The 25,204-nt window shown below is 43.7% G+C and overlaps 1 protein-coding gene across 2 annotated transcripts in view; it reads right to left on the bottom strand.

The window, feature by feature from the left end:
• Window positions 1-25,204, bottom strand: part of mfsd12a (major facilitator superfamily domain containing 12a) — a 78,865-nt gene that overhangs the window by 20,784 nt on the left and 32,877 nt on the right. For both annotated transcript variants that reach the window (XM_078198339.1, XM_078198340.1), the window contains exons 2-7: window positions 23,321-23,531; window positions 21,212-21,344; window positions 14,718-14,909; window positions 8,378-8,470; window positions 7,017-7,109; window positions 2,334-2,501 (exon numbers count right to left, since the gene is read on the bottom strand). In XM_078198339.1, coding sequence (XP_078054465.1) covers window positions 2,334-2,501; window positions 7,017-7,109; window positions 8,378-8,470; window positions 14,718-14,909; window positions 21,212-21,344; window positions 23,321-23,531 — 890 coding nt within the window. The remainder of the gene's footprint in view (window positions 1-2,333; window positions 2,502-7,016; window positions 7,110-8,377; window positions 8,471-14,717; window positions 14,910-21,211; window positions 21,345-23,320; window positions 23,532-25,204) is intronic.

Below are 25,204 nucleotides of genomic sequence, written 5' to 3'. Positions count from 1 at the left end.
CAGCCCTAGCTCCCTCAACCTTTCCTCATAAGACCTACCCTCCAAACCAGGCAGCATCCTGGTAAATCTCCTCTGCACTCTTTCCAGCGCTTCCACATCCTTCTTCTAGTGAGGTGACCAGAACTGCACACAATATTCCAAATGTGGTCTCACCAAGGTCCTGTACAGTTGCAGCATAACCCCACGGCTCTTAAACTCCAACCCCCTGTTAATAAAAGCTAACACACTATAGGCCTTCTTCACAGCTCTATCCACTTGAGTGGCAACCTTTAGAGATCTGTGGATATGGACCCCAAGGTCTCGCTGTTCCTCCACAGTCTTCAGAACCCTACCTTTGACTATAGCACTCCCATCCCTTTACCCCGGTCTTAAATATTTACATCCAGAAGGCTGCAGGGTCTGGAGCTCAGTCTGAAAGGGTGGTAGAGGCAGAAGCACTCACTATATTAAACATCTACATCTCAAGGGCAAGAGCTGGAAGTGGGTTTGGGATGGATAGTTCAAAGTATGATGGGTTGAATAGCCTTCTGTTAGTGAAGTACATTTTCTTTGTTTCCAAATTTAATGAATAATATCAGAACATTCTTTCCTCAATAGGTGGCACGCAAGGTTCTACATGCAACAAGCTTGACTGGTATTAACACATCAAGTTTAGATAGTACCACCCAAGCACATGGGGACTGTGCTAACAGTCTCTACAGGACATCTACCGACACTAAAGCTGCTCACAGGTTGCCAGCTTACACAGAAGTGGTGCTCAGTGCCAGCTGCGGCTCAGTTGTTAGTAGCACTCTTGCCTCCCTAGGTCAGATGGTCGTGGTTCATGATCCACTCCGGGGACACGAGTGTAAACATCTATGCTGATTCCCAGCACTTTACTGAGGAAGTGCTACACTGGTCGGAAGTGCTGTCTTTCAGATGAAGCCTTAAACTGACATCCCGTCTACTCCCAGGTGAATGTGAAAAGATCCCTATTCTGAAGTCTCACAACACCAGGTTAAAGTCCAACAGGTTTATTTGGTAGCACCAGCCACTAGCTTTCGGAACAGGCTGCCCCTTCATCAGGCGAGTGGGAGTTCTGTTCTCAAACAGGGCATATAAAGACACAAACTCAACTGACAGAAGTTTGTGTCTTTATATGCCCTGTTTGTGACCAGAACTGATGAAGGGGCAACAAGCGCTCCGAAAGCTAGTGGCTTGTGCTACCAAATAAACCTGTTGGACTTTAACCTGGTGTTGAGAGACTTCTTACTGTGTTTACCCCAGTCCAACGCCGGCATCTCCACATCTATTCTGAAGAACATGGTGGCCTAGCCAATGTTCAAACCTCAGGCAACACCACAGGTTATATCTGGTCATCACCACATTGCGGTTTGTGGGAGCTTGCTGTAATACAGGAAATGTGGCAATGAATAAAAGTAATCAGTGGGTGGTAAAGGAATATGCAACATTCAAAGTCATGAAACTTGGGGGAAAAAAAAGCTTCTCTCAGGACAGATTAGAAGCTTTACTTCATCTTCCATGTGTCCATTCCAGGAATAATTCCATTCCCAGTAGCAGCATTCCTTTGTTCGGAAGAGGAGGATGAGGATAGGGAGAAGAGCAAAGTCTCCGCTTCCTGACCCGATCCCAACTCATTCTCTCTGCTGGGAGAGATGTGGCGATGAGGTGTCAAGAGGACCAGGCTTGGCTATAGTTTAGAGCGGCATGGCACAAACAAACCTTCACACTTAGAACATAGAACAGTACACACAGGAACAGGCCCTTCGGCCCACGATGTTGTGCCGAACAGGATGCCAAACTTAACTATTCCCTTCTGCCTGCCCATGATCCATATTCCTCTATTCCTTGCATGTTGATATGCTTATCTAATGCCCCTTAAACACACCTATCGTATCTGCCTCCACAACTACCCCTGGAAGTATGTTCCAGACATACATGACCCTTCAAAGGCTTTTAAAGGACAAGGGGGGGGGGGGCGCCTCTCTATAGATGGTTGGCCAAATATTGTAAGTTAACACAAGTACATTTAGGAGGCAGTGATCCCAGTGATAAATTTAATACTCTAGTTGTGGATATTGGGAATCCCAAAGTTTTATCTTTAGAATTATCACTCAGGGAATTGAAAACCATTGGCACCTATAGAGGGATAGGAAAATTCAAAGTCTTCAAGGGAAATAGAGAATCCATAGATGGATCCAGATAATCCATGTCCCCAAGAGATGGAGTCTTGGGGGACAAGAACGTGTATTTTTGTACCAAAGCTTTACCACCTTGCCTTAACAGCAGAGCCCATACAGGCTACAATGTCTTGTATTGAACTCATTTCTTACAGTGTTCTCTCCAATGAGATCGGCAGTCATGGCAAGTGAAGTCACCAGAATGGTGGTGGAACCTGTACCGAGGAGGACTGCCGCTCCGAAGATGCTCTTCTCTATATGAAAAAACCAGACCCAATAAGCGAACGCCAGGATCATCACCAGCCCAAAAAAGTAGGTCATCTAAAAAAAAAGACAAGCAGAAAGGTGAAGTTGTTACCAGTTGCTGGGAGAAGGGACAGAGTCTAAAATTTAAACAGCTTCTCAAATGAAAAAAAAAAGGCAAGCTCAAACTGACATTGCCTGCCGTCAACTTTCACATGCAATTTGTGTCACACAGAAGCAAGTGGTTTAGCCCAATCCGCGCTTATTGAGTTAATGTTCCCATTATTTCTATATTCCCCCTTTAGTTTCCGATTCATATAAACTGCAACAAACCTGGAACAAGGAAAAGGGCAAGTTGTGAAACACAACTGAAACTACAAAACATCGAAAGGCTAATCCATCTTTCCCTTCACATTCCAAATGACCTTCCGTACAGTTCCCGAGCTACCACAGAATCTTGAGCGCATTCAGCCCATCAAGTCTGCACTGGCTCTCTGAAAGAGCATTCTACCCTCATCCCACTTCTGAAAAAATGTGCAAGGTTACAGGAATAAGGCAGATAGTAATCCAGTTCCCTTCTGAATACATCGATCAAACCATCCTCCACCAGCCTCAGGAAGTTACAGACTCCAACCACCCTCCCTGAAATAAAACATTTTCCTCATCACTTCTACTCCTTTTACCCATTATTTTTGGATCTAGTTCTTGATGCTCCCTTCAATGGGGACAAGTTTCTCACTATTTACCCTGTCCGCACCCCTCAGGATCTTGAATAACTATCAAGTCTCCTCTCAGCCTCCTTTTCTCCAAAGAAAACTGTCCCCACCTCTCTAATCTATCCTCATCGCTACAGTTAGCTATTCCTGGAATAATTCTTCTAAATCTCCTCTACTCTCTCCAATGACTTCACACCCTTCATCAAGTGCGGTGCCCAGACGGTACGCAGCACTCCAGATGAGGCTCAACTAGTGTCTTCAACAACAAATTCAACACGACTTCCTTATTTTTGTGTTCCATGCCCCCAACAAATAAAACCTAGTTTGCAATATGCTTTATTACTGCTCTCTCAATGTGCCCTGCCATCTTTTTTTTAAAAAAGAATTTATTTATTAGTGTCACAAGCAGGCTTACATTAACACTGCAATGAAGTTACTGTGAAAATCCCCTAGTTGCCACACTCTAGCGCCTGTTTGGCTACACAGGTAGAATTTAGCATGGCCAATGCACCTAACCATCATGTCTTTCGGACTGTGGGAGGAAACTGGAGCACCCGGAGGAAACCCACGCAGACACGGGGAGAACATACAGACTTCACACAGACAGTGACCCAAGCCGGGAATTGAACCCAGATCCCTGGTGCCGAGAGGCAGCAGTGCTAACCACTGTGCCACCGCACTGCCCACAATGACTTGTATACCTATACACGGAGGTCCCTTTATTCCTGCACCTCTAGTTTCTCTATCTATTTTACTGTCTTGTCACATTCTTCCTGCCAAAGTGAATCATCTAATTTCTCTACATTGAGCGTCATCTACCCATATCTACATCCTTTTTACAAGTTCAAGACTATCCTCAGTTGACATATGCTTCCAATTGTCATATGATCTGCAAACTTCGAAAATCATGCCTTGCACACTGTCTCGGTCACCGGTCCCCTGGTGCATCAGGAAGAGGATGCCCAAGATGTATAGGTTCACACATCTACAGGGTATATGCAATCCAAATTGAGGTCAAGGTTGCAAACATACAAAAAGGGGTAATACGAAACCCATAGACAAAGTTCAAGAGCCTCTTAAAAAAAACCTATTAAAGCACCAAGTATCCAGGTTTCTTACAGAATCCCACACTGTTGCTAGTTACCATTCATTTGGGATTTCATACACCAATTCTACATATCTTCATCAAGTAAAACAATATGTAGCAAAATGATTCATTGTGATGGTAAATGCAGAACACATTTCCCCCAACTATTTTACATGGTGGAAAGCTGTCCGGAATAACCAGGTTCAATTATAGGCTGCTTACTAATAAACTGTAAAAACTTGCTCTAACAACACATTTCCAGGATTTCAATTTGAACCAATTAGATTGCATTTTGTACAACTGATTTTTCAAAAACGGAACAGCAAATGGTTGAGAGCTTCAAATTTTTAGGTGTCCAGAACAACCTATCCTGGTCCCCCCCGTTCCGACACGATAGTTAAGAAAGCCCACCAACGCCTCTACTTTCTCAGAAGACGAAGGAAATTTGGCATTTCCACTACATCTCTCCCCTACTTTTACAGATGCACCAGAGAAAGCATTCTTTCTGGTTGTATCACAGCTCGGTATGGCTCCTGCTCTGCCCAAGACCGCAAGGAACTACAAAAGGTTGTGAATGTAGCCCAATCCATTACGCAAACCAGCCTCCCATTCATTGACTCGGTCTACACTTCCCGCTGCCTCGACAAAGCAGCCAACATAATTAAGGACACCACACACTCCAGACATTCTCTCTTCCATCTTCATCTGCCGGAAAAAAGATACAAAAGTCTGAAGTCACGTACCAACCGACTCAAGAGCAGCTTCTTCCCTGCTGCCAGACTTTTGAATGGACCTACCTCGCATTAAGTTGATCTTTCTCTACACCCTAGCTATGACTGTAGCACTACATGCTGCGCACTCTCCTTTCCTTCTCTATGAATGGTATGCTTTGTCTGTATAGCGCGCAAGAAACAATACTTTTCACTGTATACTAATATATGTGACAATAAATCAGCTAAATCAACTTTTCACGTTATCGTGTGGAATGTAAATCAAAGCTGACGGACTGAACATGCCATGATTCTCTAGATAGAGCCAGCTTCAGCATGTTTAAAATGACAGTTATTGTAGGTTTAGTCACGTCCCCCCCACTAGTGACAGGCGCAAAATGACGCGAGTCATTTAACCACATGGCACCAATAGAAGCAAAGGATTTGCTTCAAAATTGGGCCAATTATCAAACATTCAAGTCGCAAAATTACCAACACAATAGTGCATCTTTCTTCAAAACTCTGGGCTTGGTTGGTAATTAGAGGGTACAATTTCAGAAGTACATTTTTTTTTTTAATTACAGGTATTTGCTAGGACATTGAACACATCACCAGAAATAGCAGCAAACCTAGAATCCACCATAGTTTCTTTTCCTAAAGCTTGGGAGTGGGGTTACGGGGAGTTATTGTGCAACTGGTTCTTCGCACAAGTCTAATGGTCAATGCACAACAGGCTAATACGCAAGATAAGAGTTAGAGTAATTTATTAGCTTGGATACAGGACTGGTTAACCAACAGAAAGCAAAACGTCAGGAAACGTGGGTCATTTTCTGGTTGGCAAGATGTAACTAACAGGGTGCCACAGGGTTCAGTCCTTGGGCCCCAACTATTTACAATCTATATTTAAATGACTTGGATGCAGGGATATTAGGGATCATAGCCAAATTTGCAGAGGACACTAAAATAGGTGGGAAAGTAAGTTGTGATAATCAAATAAGCAATTTACAAATGGATAGGTTAGGTGAATGAGCCAAAATTTGGCAGCTGGAGTTTAATATGAACAAGTGTGAGGTTATCCATTTTGGACAGAAAAATAGAAAGGCAAATTATCTAATTGGAGAGAAACTTCAGAGTGCTTTGGGTGTCGTGTGCATGAAATCACAGAAAACTGGTATGCAGGCACAGCAGAAACTGATGGAATTTTGCCATTTATTGCCAAAGGAGTATAAAACTAGGGAAATGTTGCTGCAATTGTACAAGGCATTAGTGAGACCGCATCTGGAGAATTGTGCGCAGTTTTGGTCCCCTTACTTGAGGGGGCATGTAGTGGCACTGGAGGCAGTTCACTAGGTTGATTCGAGAAATTAGTGGTTTGTTTTATGAAGAGAGATTGAACAGTTTAGGCTTATACTCTCTGGAGTTTAGAAGAACGAGGGGAGATCACTTGAGGTACATAAGATAAGGGGTTTGACAAAGTAGATGGGGAGATGATGTTTCCTTGTGGGGCAATCTAGAACAAGGTCATAGTTTTGGGATAAGGGGTGGCAGATGAGGAGAACCTACTTCTCTCAAAGGGTCGTGAATCTGCGGAATTCACTACCCCAGACTGCGGTGGATGCTGGGACAAATTTGAGAGAGATTTTTTAATGAGTAATGGGTTGAAGGGTGATGGAGAACGGGCAGGAAAATGGAGCTGAGATCAGCCACAATTGTATTGAATGGCAGAGAGACTCAAGGGGCTGAATTGTGGACTCCTGCTCCTAGTTATGTTATGTTGATATGGGCCAAATGATTGGTGTTGTAAGAATTCTGTTGAGGCTTTTAAAACTTCATGCTGGTATTTATAAAATTTCTGAACGAGTTCAATGTTCTTTCCAAAAATAAAAAGAATCTTCAAAATAAATATTTTGTTTTAAAAGCAGAAATTGTTGCATATATGAATGCATCCAAAAAATATTTGCAGAAAGCAAGGTATTGGGATTTATTTTAAGCCAAGTTATTCCTACAAGGGAAACGGTTAACAATTCAAATACATGCAGCCTTTGAGTGGGATATCCACATTTCTAAAGCTAACACTCACATTTCTGCCAAAGAATTTATTCACAGGTTTCATGAGGAACGAGGACAAAAATCCACTGATGTACATCACCAGAGGAATCATGGCAATGTAGTTCTGTAAAACAGAAGCATAAATAGTCTGTGCATTCAACGTGCCTGATATTTTATTAATACACTGCAAACAATGGCAAGTGTCAAAATCCACGTCAGAATTCGCACGTCCCTCTCTCTACCACTAGAGGGAAGACACTAGCAAGTTTATTAATAAAGTCTTCATCGGTTTTTCAGATGGTTGCTTTCGATTCTGAAGCCCCGAGATAGTATACAGCAAGCAACTTTCTCTGCAAAGGCCACTTATAGCATGGACACAGTTGGGTCTTGCCAATGCCTCAAGAGAAGGGGTGGATAGATTTAGAAAAGAGATGCAGCACCTTTTTCCACCACAGGGTGGCATCAATTGGCTGCATTCCCACATACTACCAGTTGAAACCAAGGCTGTGATCTTGCCAGCTCGGTCTGCCAGTCGATTGGCCATGGCAAGCAGCGAAAAATCAGGATCGTACCCAGTATTTTCACTTCTTGCTGATCTTACTGGCACTGATTTGCTGGTGAAAATCGGCTTTGCATCCAAAAAGAGCGCAAAGCCAATTTCAATGTTCATTAGTGAGTCCTGGATGCTACCGTCTGGGCTCACTTGTACTTAAACCCCCCTCCAACCCCCTCACTGGTTGAGGTCCTCACCAGCGAGAATCACATATAGTCCCCACCAACAGGGAGCAGAGGCCATTGAACACCACCATCACCACCCTTCCCCCACCCCCCTCCCAATTAGTCAAGGGCAAGGCCAGCCTGGCAGTGTCCATCTGGCACCAGCAAGGGTGTGCAATCTGAGAGGAGTGGGGTATTGACTGATGGGGGCAGTTGCCAGAGTGGTGATTGGTGGGGGGCTCCATGCCCCCACTGGCATGAATCAACCTGGCACTATTTAAAAAATGCTGTACAATTGCAACTGGGAACTCAGCCAAAAAAAGGCACAATTCTCTCCCGCTTTTGGCACTTCCATCTCAAAAGTGGTTCGATGCTGGTCGCACTGACACTGCACAAGGAGTCTTAGCAAATGCCTCAAATCGTAAACGAGGTGAAGCCCTAGCTGAACCGTTTTTCGGCTGAAGGGCCTTTGGGGTGGGGGATGAAACACTGGTCGCAGCATTGCTGGGGCTAGCTGCTGCTCCTACTCTAGATACAGCTTGGCCTCCAATGCGTGTTCAGGGCAGTCAACATGACATTTCTGCCACTAATGAACCAAGCAAATGCTACTTCACAAAAAGAGGAAGCATCTATACAGGACATTATGAAAGCAGATACTTGCTCACCAGGACATACCTTTGGAAGTTTCAGTGTGTAGGTTACATACATGGCAATGTACGTCTGCGAGAGATTAATGATCAGTCGAGTGCACATATAAATACACGCCACCTTTCAAAAATAAAAGAGTTTTGTTGAGAGAGATGGGATACTTCAGACACCAACCATTTTAAAGACAATAATCTCAAGGATCTATCGAAATATACAAAACAATTCTAGCAGGATTCAGATCAAGAGCATGCAGGAAGGAAATTATTTCAGACCAATTGAAATGGGATGGAGCGAGAGCAAATATTGTAGGCTTACATTAACACTGCAATGAAGTTACTGTGAAAATCCCCTAGTCACCACACTCAAGTGCCTGTTGGGGTACACTGAGGGAGAATTTAGCATGGCCAATGCACCTAACCAGCACGTCTTTTGGACTGTGGGAGGAAACCTGAGCACTCGGAGGAAACCCACGCAGACTCCTCAGATAGTGATCCAAGCAGGGAATCGAACCCGGGTCCTTAGTGCTGTGAGGCAGCAGTGCTAACCACTGTGCCGTCCCCAACTTCACAAGATTGATCATACTCAATTTAATCCTGATACAATCTGCAATGTCACAGCCCATTTCTCCCAAAGTACACAACTCGATCGTCCACATTATCCTAACACATTGCAGATCCTCACTGTTACTCCCTAGAGTGATAATGGGCTCCAATTCCCAAAGGTAGATTCATACACAAGTTAAAAAATTGATGAAAATTGAATGGGCACAAGTCACAGATTAGTGCACGAAGGCTAATTTGTGCTGATCGAATTCACAAAAACAGCACCAGCCTTTGCTTTTAATATCACATGGAAGTGCATTGCAAATGCATCAGATTTCGGGAGGAAGAGTGACCAGTTGCAATGGTGTCAAAATTGTTACTGACACCAAATTGTCTCGTCTTTTCACCCAGGACAGGAGATTGCAGGGGCTGGGTACAGGCAGACACCATGCAGGAGAACTTCAGGTTCATGCTGATGTGTTAAATTAACTGAATGTTTCTGCCAATTTTTGGAATATTACTTCTTCCCTCTCCAACATCGATCCATTCCAAAAGATTACTGTGAAAGTTTGTGTTTCTTTGCAAAGTTAAAAGACTAAAATCAGCTCCAAATGTTCCATCCTCCCATTGAGTTACAAACCACAATCCCCCCAGAATTAGGTGTTCAAACACCTCCAATACAGCTGGAGAGGTCCATATTGGAAAAAGATAGTAAAAGGACATGGAGCAGTAAATTAAGGCAATGCATAGAACTGGCATGATCTAGTGGAGTAGAGAGGGGCTAGATATCCTACTCCTGTTCGTACATTCATGGAACAACATCATTGCTGCTCCAGGTCTTCAAATATGGGCTACACAAGATGTTTTGGGCTCAAATTTACATCACTGAATTAATCTAGGTTGCAGAGACATTATATAATTCCGTGCAAGTGTCAAGCTTTCCAGCGGTGCCAGAAGAGGCGGCACGGTAGCACAGTGGTTAGCACTGCTGCTTCACAGCTCCAGGGTCCCGGGTTCGATTCCCAGCTCGGGTCACTGTCTGTGTGGAGTTTGCACATTCTCCTCGTGTCTGCGTGGGTTTCCTCCCACAGTCCAAAGATGTGCGGGTTAGGTTGATTGGCCAGGTTAAAATATGTGGGGGTAGGGCCTGGGTGGGATTGTGGTCGGTGCAGACTCGATGGGCCGAATGGCCTCCTTCTGCACTGTAGGGTTTCTATGATTTCTATGTGCAGAGGTGGGGGGGTGGGAAGATACAGTAGGAGCGAGCATGAGAAAAAGATCTGAATGGTTTCATTTCTCCTTTGTGTTTGTAAGTCGAGCAGTAGAACCTTCTGCTTAATGCCAATGAAGCTCTTCAAATAGATTCCTGGTGCCTCTCAGAAGGAGGGCATGACCTTGAATAGGAAAGCAGAATACAGGGAGCTAGGAAGAAAGTTAAGAAAACAGACCACAAAAAGGTAATGATCTCAGGATTACTACCAGTGCCACATGCTAGTCAGAGTAGAAATGACGGGATATTTGGATGAATACGTGGCTGAAGAGATGGTGTCGGGGGGGGGGGGGGGGGGGAAGGGGTTTCAGATTCCTGCAGCATTGGACCAGTACAAATTGGATGTGTTACACCTGGACAGGACTGGGACTGATGTCCTAGGGGGGAGTGTTTGCTAGAGTGGTTGGGGAGGGTTTAAACTAATATGCCAATGGGATGGGAACCTACGTAAGGAGTTAAAGGAGGGGGCAAGGACAAAAACAATAGAAAAAAGGGAGAAGTGATAGGCAGAGAAACCAAGGACAAAGTTCAAACAGGGCGAGAGAAAAATATTGGGAGCAAGGCAAACTAATGTTAAACAGAGAAGCTTAAAGGCTCTCTGTGCCCAAATGCGTGGAGCATATGCAATAACATGTATGAACTAATCATGCTGATAGATACAAGTGGGTCCGATATAAGTGGGATTGCGGAGACATGGCTGCAGGGTGACCAGGGGTGGGAATTGAATATCCCAGGGTATTCAATATTTAGGAAGGACAGGCATAAAAGGAAAAGGTGGAGTGCCACTGCTGGTTAAAGAGGAAATTAACACAATAGTGAGAAAGGATATTAGCTCTGACAATGTGGAGTCTGTATGGGTAGAGTTGAGAAATACCAAGGGGCAAAAAACATTAGTGGGTGTCACATATAGACCCCCAAACTGCAGAGGTGATGTTGGGAATGGCATTAAATATGAAATTAGAAATAAATGTGATAAGGGAATATCGGTGATTTTAATCTGCACATAGACTGGGCAATTCAAATTAGCCACAATGCCAGAGGAGGAATTCCTGGAGTGTATACGGGATGGTTTTCTTGACCAATATGTGGAGAAACCAACTAGAGAGCAGGCCATCTTAGACTGGGTACTGTGTAATGTGAAGGGAATCATTGCCGATCCAGCTGTACAAGACCCCTTGGGAATGAGCAACCAGAACATGATAGGATTATCAAGATGGCGAGTGAAGTAATTGATTTGGAGACTAGGGTGCTGAATCTTAAAGGAAACGATGAAAATATGAGGCGTGCATTGGCCTTGATCGATTGGGGAGAGTTACTTAAAAAGGGATGACAGTGGATAGACAATGGCAAACATTCAAAGAACACATGGGAGAACTGCAGCAACTGTTTATTCCTGTCTGGCACTAAAGCAAAATGGGTAAGAGGACCAATCCATGGCTTACAAAGGAAATGAGAGTATCCAATCTAAGGAAGAAGCATACAGATTGGCCAAGAAAAATAATAGGTCTGAGGATTGGGAGCAGTTTAAAATTCAGCAAAGAAGGACAAAGGGATTGATTAAGGGGAAAATACCGTACGAAAGTAAGCTTACAGGGGACATAAAGACTGACACTAAGAGTTTCTATGGATACAAGAGGAGAAAAAGAGGTTGAAGACGACAAATGTAGGTCCTCTACAGATAGAAATGGTGGAATGTATAATATGGGCCAAAGAAATGGCCGAGCAACTGAATACATACTTTGGTTCTGTCTTCACAAATGAGAACACAAATCAGATGCCAGAAATGGAGAATGCAAGATTTAGTGAGAGGGAAGAACTGAGGGAGATCAATATTAGTAGAGAAATAGTGCTGGGAAAGTTGATGGCATTGAAGGCAGATAAATTTCCAGGGCCTGATAATCTACATCCCAGAGTACTTTAGGAAGTGGCTCTAGAAATAGTGGATGCATTGGTGGTCATCTTCCAGGATTCTATAGACTCTGGAACAGTTCCTGCAGATTGGCCATCATCCAATGTCACTCCAATATTCAAAAAGGGAGGTAGAGAGAAAACAGGGAATGATAGACCAGTAATCTTATTGGTAGTGGGGAAAATTCTTGAATCCATTAATCAAGGACTTTATAGCGGAGCATTTAGAAAGCAGTGGCAGGATCAGACAGAGTCAGCATGGATTTACGAAGGGGAAATCATGCTTGACAAATCTGTTGGAATTCTTTGAAGATGTAACTAGTAGAGTTGACAAGGGGGAACCAGTCGGTGTGGTTTATTTGCACTTGTGTTTCAAAAGGTCTCGCATAAGAGATTATGGTGCAAGATTAAAGCAGATGGGATTGGGGGAAGTATATTCAGATGGATAGAAGACTGGTTTGCAGAGAAGAAACAAAGACTAGAAATTAATGGGTGCTTTTCAAATTGGCAGGCAGTAACTAATGGGGTGCCTCAGGGATTAGCACGGGACCCCAGCTACTATATATATTAAGTTGGATGAGGGATCAAATGTAACATCTCAAAGTTTGCAGAGGATATAAAGTTGGGTGGGAGGGTGAACTGTGACGAGGATGCAGAGATCCTTCAGGGAAGCACACTGGTCATCACTGCTGCCTCAGTGCCCGGGATCCGGGTTAAATTCCCAGCTCGAGTCACTGTGTGTGGAGTTTGCACGTTCTCCGTGGGTTTCCCCTGGGTGTTCTGGTTTCCTCCCACAGTCCAAAGATGTGCAAAAGTTAGGTAGATTGGCCATACTAAATTGCCCCTTTGTGCAAGGGGGACTAGCTAGGGTAAATGCATGGGTTTATGGGGATAGGGCCTGGGTGGGATTGTGGTCGGTGCAGACTTGATGGGCCAAATGGCCTCCTTCTGCACTGTAAGATTCAATGATTCAGAATGATCCGGACAAGTTGGGTAAGTGGGCAAATTAATGGCAGATGCAGCATAATTTGGATAAATGAGGTTATTCACTTTGGAAGCAAAAACAAAACGACAGATTACTACCCGAATGGTCGTAAATTGGGAGATGGGAGCATGCAGTGGGACTTGGGTGTCCTTGTGCACCAGTCACTGAAGGCAAGGATGTAGGTACAGCAGGTCGTAAAGGTGGCAAAAGGCATGTTGGCCTTCATCATGAGTGGTTTTGAGTACAGGAGCAGGGATGTGCTGTTGCAATTATGTAGGGCCTTGGTGAGGCCACACCTAGACTATTGGTGTGCAGTTTTGGCCCCCTTTTCTGAGGAAGGATGTTCTTGCTCTCGAGGGAGTGCGGGGGGCGGGGGGGGGGGAATAGTTTTCGCTGGAGTTCAGTCAAATGAGGGGGGAAATCTCAGAGACTTATAAAATTCTAACAGGACTAGACAGGGAGGATGATCCCAATGGTGGGGGGAGTCCAGAACCAGGGGTCACAGTCTGAGGATTCAGGGTAGACCATTTAGGACGGAGGTGAGGAGACATTTCTTCACCCAAAGAGTGGTGAGCCTGTGGAATTCATTACCACAGGAAGTTGTTAATGCCAAAACATTGAATGTATTCAAGAGGCAGCTGGATATAGCACTTGGGGAAAATGGGATCAAAGGTTATGGGGGAACAAAAGCAGGATAAGGCATGATCATAATGAATGGCATTTAAATTTCACTTTTGCTAAAAGACTTTAAATTCAGTTCTAAAATCTTCCTGAATTGGCCCAATTTACACTTTGGAAGGTGCCAAAATTTCAAACTTATATTATTGTATTCTTTGCTACACAGCTTTTCAACACTGGATTAGGGAAATACAAAATTCCTACTGAAATAAATAACCATCATGAACGAACCACAATTAGCAGAAGTCATCAAACCCCGGATGTTTACAGCACAAAGGTGACCATGGAACAGCCACCTGCTCCCCAAAACACATTTTTCTTCCACTTCAAATATTTATCCAAAAGTCTCGAGAAAGTCCAATAAATGGGGAGACGATACGTCCAGATGGAGTAGTTGAAGCAGATAGCATTGACACTTTGATGGTGCAGAATGCGTGTGAGGCAAATGGAGGGCTAGAGTGGTGACTGGTCATCAGGATGGGAAGAGGTTGGTGCGTCCAGTGGAAACACTAGCAGCTTGGTTGAACGAACTGTGTGTCATAGATTCAACATATAAAAGTATTTCAATGTCAGTAAAGTGGCATAGTGGTTAGCACCACCGTCTCTCAGCTCCAGGGACCTGGGTTCAATTCCGGCCTTGGGTCACTGTCCGTGTGGTGTTGGCACGTTCTCCCTGTGGGAGGAAACCCACACAGACAAAGATGTGCAGGTTAGGTTGGCCATGGTAAATGTGTGGGGCTGCAGGGATTGGGCCTGGGAAGATATGGAGTCAGTCAGTGTAGACATGATGGGCCAAATGGCCTCCTCTTGCACTGTAGGAATTCTATCCAGTGATACAGAATTAGAAAAACAAAACTTATATCAGTGTTTTCAACCCTTTGCCAATCCAAGCAGCGTCTGTTAACTTTAGTTCCTGCCTATTGGCCAACTTTCTTGCTCACCTTTCTTCAGGAGAAAGAAGCCTGCAATGTTGCACAAACTTACATGATAAAAAGACATTTCCTTCAGCCAATGCTTCCACTGCAGCAGAGGCCGACTGGGACATTTCTTGGAATCATTGATAAGTGGAGTCCGTTCAGCGACAACTTGTTCTTCATTTCTGACCTTCTCATGTGTTCCAATGTGGAACATCAATGATGAGATAAAGCCAATACCGACTACAATTAGAGCCAGGGTCTGCAAGCAAACATTTAAAACAGGTTTAGATAGCCACCAGAATGAATCCCTCAGCCAAAGATCACTAAAAACTTACTGTGCGTTAAAGGTTCAAAAATTGTTAGTTATTTTTTAAAATCTTGATCAGCTCGTTCCCACTCTGTTGACCTCCACTTAAAATGGAGAATATGTAGCAATCCTATTTTGATGAATGGAGGGGATGAGGTACCTTTTGAGGGAGGTGGAGAGAAAAATAAATTGCCCCCCCCCCACCATTTGTTCTCAAGTTTTGCTTTCACCAGCATGAATCTTTGTTCTCCTATTAACACATTGCGCCCTCTTACCCTAATGCCAATATTAGCACCTCCCATAGTCCTTCACATTGCTATTAACACTTCCTGTCTTGTGCACTTCACATCCTTGTGTCAATCTCTTTGCTCCCACCAATCACTAACCTGCTCACAGTACATAATGCATCACATTTCTCCATTGCTTTTAACTCTGAAGAGTCACACAGACTCAAAACATTAACTCTATCTCCACAGATGGAGAGATTTTACAGAATTCTGTTTTTATTCAAAATTATAATGCAATTTAACATGGTAGAATCCAAAAACATAAGGGTTTAATATCTGAATCTATTTGATCATCAAGTATTGGGGCGGAGAAGGATCAGAGCTTGATGTGGAGAAAACTGGTGTTCATAAATTGTGTTTAACGGTTACTTTTGAACAACTCCTCCCAGCCCAACTCTATTGATGAGGTCCTCAACATTCAACTATAGCGTGGGAAGGAATAAGTGGATGTTTGTGGAACTGAAGAGTGGTTTTAAATTAAAAAGGCTGCATATTTTGGGAGTGAGAAGGTGCAGCTTCTGAAATTATGACTAATAAAGGAAAACATGAACAAAATTTCTTGTGACAAACTTAAACTGCAAACTTCACAAAAGGGAGTTTCTCCAAGCACCCTCTGGCTCCAAGCACGTTCCGAACCGACATTTCTTCTTACTATTCTGTGCAACAGTGACCACAAAATTCACTTCCTCATGGAGACTCGAGGAGGTAGAGGGGAAGTCTGTCAGAGGTTTGCCTTCATCTCAGGCAATAAGTTGATATCTGGCGAGATTAAAGTTTCCCGTTTGCTGGTTGCATGCGAGTTGTGTTTGGCAGAGAGTCTAACTTCTAGCAGGCTAAAGGCACGGTGCAAAACTTTGTTACAACACTAATTGGGGTGGTCACAGCAAAGCCACAAGGCCACTGATGTGAAGAGGGGAAAATACCACACTGACGCAATAGTTCTTCTGAAATTTGATTTAAGGTATGCTGTTGCCACGGAGATTGAGCCAACTTTGACTGAATAGTTATGTGGTCCCTGGCCTGGGACGCTTCATTACAAGAGTGTCTGGGACAGAACTATTCTTCGTTTCCCCAAGGACTCTTGGCTTCATACCATCAGCATCAACAGATTTTAAATTTAAAAAAAACTCATTCTAGTGCTCAGATTGTCGCCAATCTATTTCACGCTCTCGCAGTCAGTCTGAGAAACATCACAACATAGAACATTACAGCGCAGTACAGGCCCTTCGGCCCTCGATGTTGCGCCGACCAGTGGAACCAATCTAAAGCCCCTCTAATCTACACTATTCCAATATCATCCATATGTTCAAGACTGCCCTCGATGTGTGCAGAAAGTGTCTCCAGCTGCAGCTCCTGGAAGTCCATGTTTTGGAGCTGGAGCAGCGACTGGGGACACTGTGGAGCACCCGGGAGGTGGAGTGTTTCATGGGTAGCATGTGTAGAGAGGTGGTCACACCGCAGGCAGGAAGGGAATGGCTGACTACCAGGCAGAGCAAGAGAGCTGACAGGCAGTGCAGGAATCTCCTGTGGCTATTCCCCTGCAAAATAAATATACCGTTTTGGATACTGTTGAGGGGAATGGCCTTTCAGGGGAAAACAGCAGCAGCCAAAACCGTTGCACCACGGTTAGTTCTGCTGCAGAGTGGGGGGAAAAAAAGAGTTTTAAAAATGTGGGAATACAATAGTTATGTGGGATTCAACTGCAAGGGGAATACTTGGGCATTTCTATGGCTGCAAACGAAACTCCAGGATGGTATGTTGCCAGAGTCAAGCATGTCTCAGAGTGGCTGCAGGATATTCTGAAGGGGGTGGGATTGGTAGCGTAGTTGGGGAGGGTTTAAACTAATATGCCAAGAGGATGGGAACCTTGGCAAGGATTCAGAGCAGAGGGAATCAAGAACAAGAGGAAAAGACAGCAAGGAGAATAAGGAAAGTGATAGGCAGAGAAATCAAGGGCCAGAGTCAGATAAGGACGGAGTTTTAAAAAAAAGATAGGAAAGGGAAAATAAATGTTATAAGTGGCCACCTTAAGGTTTTGTACATGAATGCTTAGAACAAAAATAGATGAATTAGTTGCACAGATAGACGTAAAAGGGATATGATATAGTTGGCATTACAGAGACGTGGCTGCAAGGCGAGCAAGGATGGGAACTAAACATTGAGGGCTATTCAGTGTTTAGATGGACAGACGGTAAACGTAGTGGAGTTGCATTGCTGATTAAAGATGACATTGAGGAAAGACATTAGCATAGATGCGGAATCTGTACGGGTTAAGAAATAACAAGGAGCAAAAAACATTGGTGGGGGTGGTATACAGACCACCAAACTGGTGTAATGTTGGGAAAAGCATTAGACAGGAAATCAGAGGCATGTGTTAAAGGAGCATCTGTTATGTGACTTTATTCTGCATATAGATTGGGAGTGTCAAATTAGTCACAGTACAATAGAGGAGGAATTTCTGGAATGCATACGGGATGGTTTTCTAGAGCAATACATTGAGGAACCAATAAGGGAGCAGCCCATCTTGGACTGGTGTTGCGCAATGAGAAAGGATTAGTTGACAATCTAGTTGAGAACACCTCTCGGGACGCACGATCATAATATGGTAGAATTCTCTCTCAAGGTGGATAATGATGTAGTTGATTCTGAGACCAGGGTCCTGAATCTCAATAAAGGGAACTATGATGATATGAATTGGCCATGATGGACTGGGAAACATTACTGAAAGGAAAGACAGTGGACAGGCAGTGGCAGGCATTTGAAGAACTCCAGAAGTTGTTTATTCCTGTTTGGCGCAAGAGTGGTAAGAGAATTGTGGCCAAACCATGGCTTACAAGGGAAATTAGAGACGGTATCAAATTCAAGGAAGAAGCGATTGGCAAGAAATAGCAATTGGCCTGAGGATTGGGAGCAGTTTAAAATTCAGCAAAGGAGGACCAAGGGAAAAATAGAGTATGAATGTAAGGTAGCGGGGAACATATATCTATAGAAACTGTTACAGTCAGTTATGTAAAAAGAAAAAGATTGACAAAAACAAACGTAGGCCCACAGTCAGAAAGAGGGAATTCATAATGGGGAATAAAGAAATGGCTGAGGAATTAAATTCGTACTTTGCTTCATGTCTTCCTTTGTGAAGACTGAACAAGATACCAAACGTACTGAGAGAAACAAGTTTTAGCGAAGAGCTGAAGGAAATCAGCATTAGTAGAGAAATGGTTTTAGGTTAAACCTTTTAGAACTGAGGCGAGGAGAAATTTCTTCACCCAGGAGGGTGGTGAATGTGGGGAATTCATCACCACGGAATGCAGAGGCCAAAACGCTGTCCGATTTCAAGAAATTAGATATAGCTCTTGGGGCTAAAGGGATCAAGGGATACTGGGGGGAGCGGGGGGAGCGGGGGAGAAAGAAGAAAGAAAATCAGGATATTGAATTCAATTATCAGCCACGGTCAAAAAGAATGGCAGAGCAGGCTCGAAGGGCCAATTGGCCTACTCCTGTTTCTAGTTTCTAAGTCAACATTTGACGGAGTCTGGCATCGAGGAGCCCGAGCAAAAAAATTGAAAATCAATGGGAATCAGGGAATACTCTCCACAGAGTCACAAGGTAAAGGTTGTGGTGGTTGGAGGCCAATCGTCTCAGTCCCAAGACATCGCCACAGGAGTTCCTCAGGATACCCAATAACCTTCCCTCCATCATGGGTTCAAAAGTGAGAAGGCCGACTGATGATTGTACAAATGTTCAATGCCATTTATAATTCCTCAGATACTGAAGCAATCCATGCCCACATGTATTAAAACTTGGGCACCATTTGGGCTGATAAGTAATATTCACACTACACAAGTGCCAGACAATGACCAACTCTAACAGGAGAGAATCTAACCATCTCCCCAGGACGTTCAATGCCATTTACCATTGTCAAATCCCCCTCTAATCAACATTTTGGGGGTTACCACCAACCAGAAACAGAACTGGACTAGCCATGTAAATACTGTGGCTACAAAAGCAGGTCAGGGGCTGGGAATTCTGCAGTGACTAATTCACCACCCGACTCCCCAAATTCTGTCCACCATCCAGAAGGCACACATCAGGAATATTCTCCACTTGTCTAGATAAGTACATCCCCAAGAATCTCAACACCCCATCTACCCATCACCTTAAGCATTCATTCCCCCACCAACAGCACCCAGTATCTACCACTGACAAGATGGAACTGCAGTAAATTGCCAAGATTCCTTTAAGAGCTTCTTCCAAATTAGCGACCTTTAGCACCAAGGAGGACAAATGCAGTAGATGCATGGAAACAGCACCGACAGCAAGTTCCTCTCCCAAGTCTCTCACATCATCCTGACCTGGTAGTTCCTCACTGTCAACTGGGCCAAAATCCCAGTACTCCTCACCAACAGCACGATGGGTGTACCAACAACAAGTGGAATGTAGCAGATTTAAAAAGGCCACCAAGGGTAATTAGGAATGGGCAACAAACAATGGCCACACCAATGATGCTCACATTCCACGTGCAAATAGTTTAAAGAAAAAGACGTTTGAACTGGTCAAATCTCTTAAATGATCATGAAAGAACCATCGTAATGGGATTTCCAGTAAATCAGAATTAGTTGGGGTGGGAGAGGAGAAACAGGAGAAATGGGGATGTTGGTCTGATGGTTCTGGAGGTTCTCTACCATGTGAGATGTTTCATGACAGGAAGTGCAAAGTGATGCAACAATTTTAATGTTCTATTATAAACGTTATTTGGCCTTTCCAGGCTCAAGTCAATGTCAATCTAGAACTTTGGAATCAGTGAGAAACAGAAATGACTGAGACTCGGGAAGGGAATAAAAACTAAACCTGGGGTAACTAATCAGCACTCTAAGCGAATGAGTTAAATGTTTTTGGCCACGATCAGCTTCAAGACCTGAAACATTAAACTCCATTTCTCCCCCCAGATACCTCTCTGACCTGCTGAGAGCCAAAGGTAGGGGAGTCTAAAACTAGAGGGCATAGGTTTAAGATGAGACGGGAGAGATACACAAAAGGTCCAGAGGGGCAATTTTTTCACTCAGAGGGTGGTGAGTATCTGGAACGAATGGTAGTAGTAGAGGCGGGTACAAATTTTGTCTTTTAAAAAGCATATAGACAGTTACATGGGCAAGATTGATAGAGGGTTAAGGGCCAAATGTGGGCAATTGGGACTAGCTTAGTGGTTAAAAATTGGGCAGCATTGACAAGTAGGGCCAAAGGGCCTGTTTCAATGCTGTAAACCTCGATAACTGAGTATTTCCAGCAATTTCTGCTCCCGTTTGAACTTTATCACTTGTTCTAACATTGCAGGTGGCTTGAGTGTCAGGTTTCCAGAATTCTGGAACAGTTACGGTGCAGAAGGAAGCTAGTCTGCCCATTGTGTCTGCTTTTATAAAACAGTAAAAGTTCCGCACACACGAGGACGGCCTCAACCGGGATATTGGGTTCATGTCACACTATCTGTAATCCCCACAGCTTGCCTGGACCTGTAGAGTCTCACTGGCTGTCCTGTCTGGAGACAATCCACATCTCTTTAGCCTGTCTTGATGCTCTCTCCACTCATTGTTTGTATCTTAAAGACTTGATTAACTGCAAGTATTCGCATTCCAACCATTATTCTGTAAATTGAGTTTGTGTCTTTATATGCCCTGTTTGTGAACAGAATTCCCACTCACCTGAAGGGGCTTAAGGCTCCGAAAGCTTGTGGCTTTTGCTACCAAATAAACCTGTTGGACTTTAACCTGGGGTTGTTAAACTTCTTACATTGGTGTCTGCACCAGGAATGCTCCTGTGTCACACCTTAGGATATTTTACTACGGAAAAGGTGCTTCAGAAAAAGTTGTGGCAAGGTGTTTGGAAGAGAAAATGAAAACTTGACTGTTTTGTAAATGGTGGGGGTTGTAGATGGTCAAGAGGGAGTTAAAAAGGACAGTTTAGCTGGCTGCTTACCCTGAACAGGGGAATATCCTGTTTGCCCAGGTTGTCATCAATATTGGGATTTGATGAATATTTGGCTTGAAAGTGAAACAATAGCCACGCAATCCCAAAAACTGCAATGTTGGCTACGACAGTAAAAGCATTCCTGGAAAATAAACAAACAAATATCATCCTACACAATCAAGGGTCAAAACTCATTATCCTGCAAATATTTTAATGAAACATCCCTCCCGGCTGCTGTAGGAATGTTGCTCCAGCAGATCAAACTTGAATAGTGTCACAAGTAAGCTTACATTAACACTGCAATGAAGTTACTGTGACAGTCCCCTAATTGCCACACTCTGATGCTTGTTCAGGTACGCCGAGGGAGAATTTAGCATGGCCGATGCACCCTAATCAGCACGTCTTTTGGACTGTGGGCAGAAGACAGAGCACCCGGAGGAAACCCACACAGACACGGGGAGAACCTGCAGAGCCTGCACAGAGTGACCCAAGGTGGGAATTGAACCCGAGTCCCTGGCACTGTGAGGCAGCAGTGTTACTGTGCCACCCAGTGAGTGGTATTCAAAAGAAACCATTCCAAAGCCTGGCAAGAAGCTGCTTGTGAATGTTATTCAAGCAGGAGGAGAGAGAAAGAAACACAGGCCCCAAGTATGATTAGTGCTAAAATGGTTAATTTTAATGACCAACCTAAAGAACGTAGGGTTATTTTCTATTCCCAGGGGGAAAGAAACCTGAAAAGAATTCTTTTAAAGGGACGCTAGATAAACATGAGGGAAAAACAAATACAAAATTGTTACTCGGGTTAAACAAACGGGGACAGGAGGAGACTCATGTGGAACATTAGCATGGGCTAGCTGAACAGAATGATCCATCTCTCCGCCATACATCCTAATTTTACACAGAAATAATCAATCTTCATTTGCATTCAGATAAAGTTATTTATCATAACCTGTGTGCTGGTGCACTATAGGCAAGGACATTGCTAAGTACTTAAGAGCATTTATAAAGAGAGACTGACTGCTGGGAGACAGCAGGAGTAGGTCAAAGGCAGACTTGTACAATGCTGCACTCTAAAGGGAGATTACCAAGGACAGGGATTGGTGACTAGTTTAAATTCTTCACCATCTGGTTTGGGATCCAGTTAACACTGTCAAATATTCCCAATCCTGAAACCCCTTCTCATGGCTCTAATGTGCTCCATTGTGCAGCAGCCATGGGAAAACAGTTCAATTAAATCAGCACACATCCTGGAGCAACACTTTCCAGAGCTCGGGAGGACAAGTTTATCTACAGAATCTTGCACAAGGACATTTTGGGCCTCCCTGCTTAGATTTTGACATTTCCTCAACTGGCAAATAAAAAGAAAACTACATCCTCATCACATCTCTGCAGCAACTGCCTGGTGAAATGAAATACTTCCCCCTCTGAAATGGCACAGTGGCATTGCCACTGGACTAGTCATCTAGAGACCCAGGGTAATGTTATGGGGCAACAGGGTTCGAATCCCATCACAGCAATTGGTGAACTTTAAATTCACTAAAAATCTGGAATGGAGTCTAATGATGGCCATGAAACCATTGTCGGTTATAAAAACCCCATCTGGTTCACCAATATCCTTTAGGGAAGGAAATCTGCCATCCTTACCTGGTCTAGCCTACACGTGACTCCAGAGCCACAGTAATGTGGTTGACTCTTAAATACCCTCTGAAATAGCCACTCAAATCAAGGGCAATTTTTTGTGAAGTTTGTGGCTGGGGTGGCACAAGAGAGCAGTTCCATTCAGGGGCCCCCACACGAAGTTTTAGAAAAACAGGAGATATATTTCTAGGTGTGCATTGTATAGGTTCCAATCCCTAACTGCTGGTGGGTTGTGGAAGCCCCAGTGATATCATGGAGTGATCATGTGACTCTTAAAAAAAGGGACTCAACCCAATTGGAGGAGATGGGTAATAAATGCTGACCCAGCCAGCAACGCTCACATCCCACGACTGAATTTTAAAAACTCTAATATTTATGACCAGCAAGGTTGGGCTCCCAGCGAATCTCAACTGTAGTTCAGGTGGGCGTTCAACTTAGAATGGCGGTACTACCTAGAGCAAGGAAGGTTTTAAATTTTACCTAAAAGCGGTGAGTTCGACCCTCTCATGGTCATTGGCAACAAGCTCGGGTATCAAGGACAGGTGGGAGATCTGAGTCGCAGCCCACCCAAACTGGAATACAACAATAAACGGAACAAAGTAAATGAGCTCAGCCCACTGTGGGATGTCTTCACTGCTGCCCACGGGGGGGTTAAAGATGAAGGGAAAGGAGAGGAGGACACTGATGCTTCCTGTTAAAAAAGAAGAAGATTAAATAATTACGATACAATTCAAATGCACAGTACTGCAGTTTAGCTGTACAAATTTTACTTAAAGCTAAAAAATAAATTCAGCAACACCCTTCAAACATTCATGCTTTCTCTCCAGGAGATGGAAAGGGAATCACATTCAAATCCACTTTTACAGATGCACCACAGAAAGCATCCTTTCCGGATGCATCACAGTTTGGTATGGCTCCTGCTCTGACCAAGGCTGCAAGAAACTACAAAGGGTCGTGAACGAAGCCCAGTCCATCACGCAAACCAGCCTCCCATCCATCGACTCCATCTACACTTACCGCTGCCTCGGAAAAGTGGGCAGCATAAATCACAGATCCTAGACATATGGAAGCAGGTGGAAGAGAGTCACGTACCTGATGCGCGATTAAATCACTCGGGAGGCTGAATCGTACCCGGGAAATAAAGGCTTTTATTAGTAACAAGAATGGAGCATACTATATAACAATACAATCCCAGACTAAAGGGTCACCAGGCAGTGCAGTGACCTTTATACTCCTACAGGTAGGCGGAGCCAACCAGAGTGTACCACAGAACAATACCAACAGGTAGAACACCCCAACACTAACCCTAACAATGACAACAGTAACATATGTACAAGTACCCATAGTACTAACCATCTATGGTTCGGTACCCATAGTGGTAACCATCTATGGTTCACCACAGTACCAAACGATTCAAGAACAGTTTCTTCCCTGCTGCCAGGCTTTTGAATGGGCCTACCTTGCATTAAGTTGATCTTTCTCTACATCCTAGCTATGACTGTAACACTACATCCTAGCTATGACTGTAACACTACATCCTAGCTATGACTGTAACACTACATCCTAGCTATGACTGTAACACTACATCCTAGCTATGACTGTAACACTACATCCTAGCTATGACTGTAACACTACATCCTAGCTATGACTGTAACACTACATCCTAGCTATGACTGTAACACTACATCCTGCACCCTTGCCTTTCCTCCTCTATGAACCGTATACTTTGTACAGTGCGCAGGAAACAATACTTTTCACTGTATGCTAATACCTGTGACAATAATAAAATCAAAAACGTTTGCTTCCAGCTCTTGCTTGGAGGGCAGGTCAGATGGACTTAGTTCAAACTGATCTGGATTTCTTTATTTTGGATATAGGAATACAAGTCCACACAAAAAAAAAGATCAGAAAAGGAAACCTCAATAGCAGGCTTCAACTCCAAGATTGGGGTTCTAACTGGGGCAGAGCAAATACATCTTAAGACTAGGGTCTAATTATCTTTTTAAAATGGTTCCTTTGAGGGGAAGAGGAATCCAATGGCACTCAATACTAACTCACTTTTCATATTATATTGTGACAATGCTAATAAAGTGAGTCACTTCACTACCTAATCATTTCAGTGAAATGCAATTTACAAGAGGCCCACCTCATGACAGCATCTGAAATATTTGCCCAATAACTTTCAAAGGGGAGCTATTTGTCACACAGTTGGCCTCCCTAGAGTCGTTGTGTTTAACTATTTTCAGCTGCAAAGAAATGGCAGGGCAAATTGGCTTATAAATACATTCCATTCAGGAGAAGCCCAACAAGATCTGTGTATAACTTTTAGTTTGCTACAAGCATAAACTGCAGATTAGCAGAGGT

This window comes from Mustelus asterias, chromosome 26 (assembly GCF_964213995.1).
Source record: "Mustelus asterias chromosome 26, sMusAst1.hap1.1, whole genome shotgun sequence".
Taxonomy (NCBI): domain Eukaryota; kingdom Metazoa; phylum Chordata; class Chondrichthyes; order Carcharhiniformes; family Triakidae; genus Mustelus; species Mustelus asterias.
Note: the sequence above shows the minus strand (reverse complement) of the source record. Positions and strands in the feature narration are given on the sequence as shown.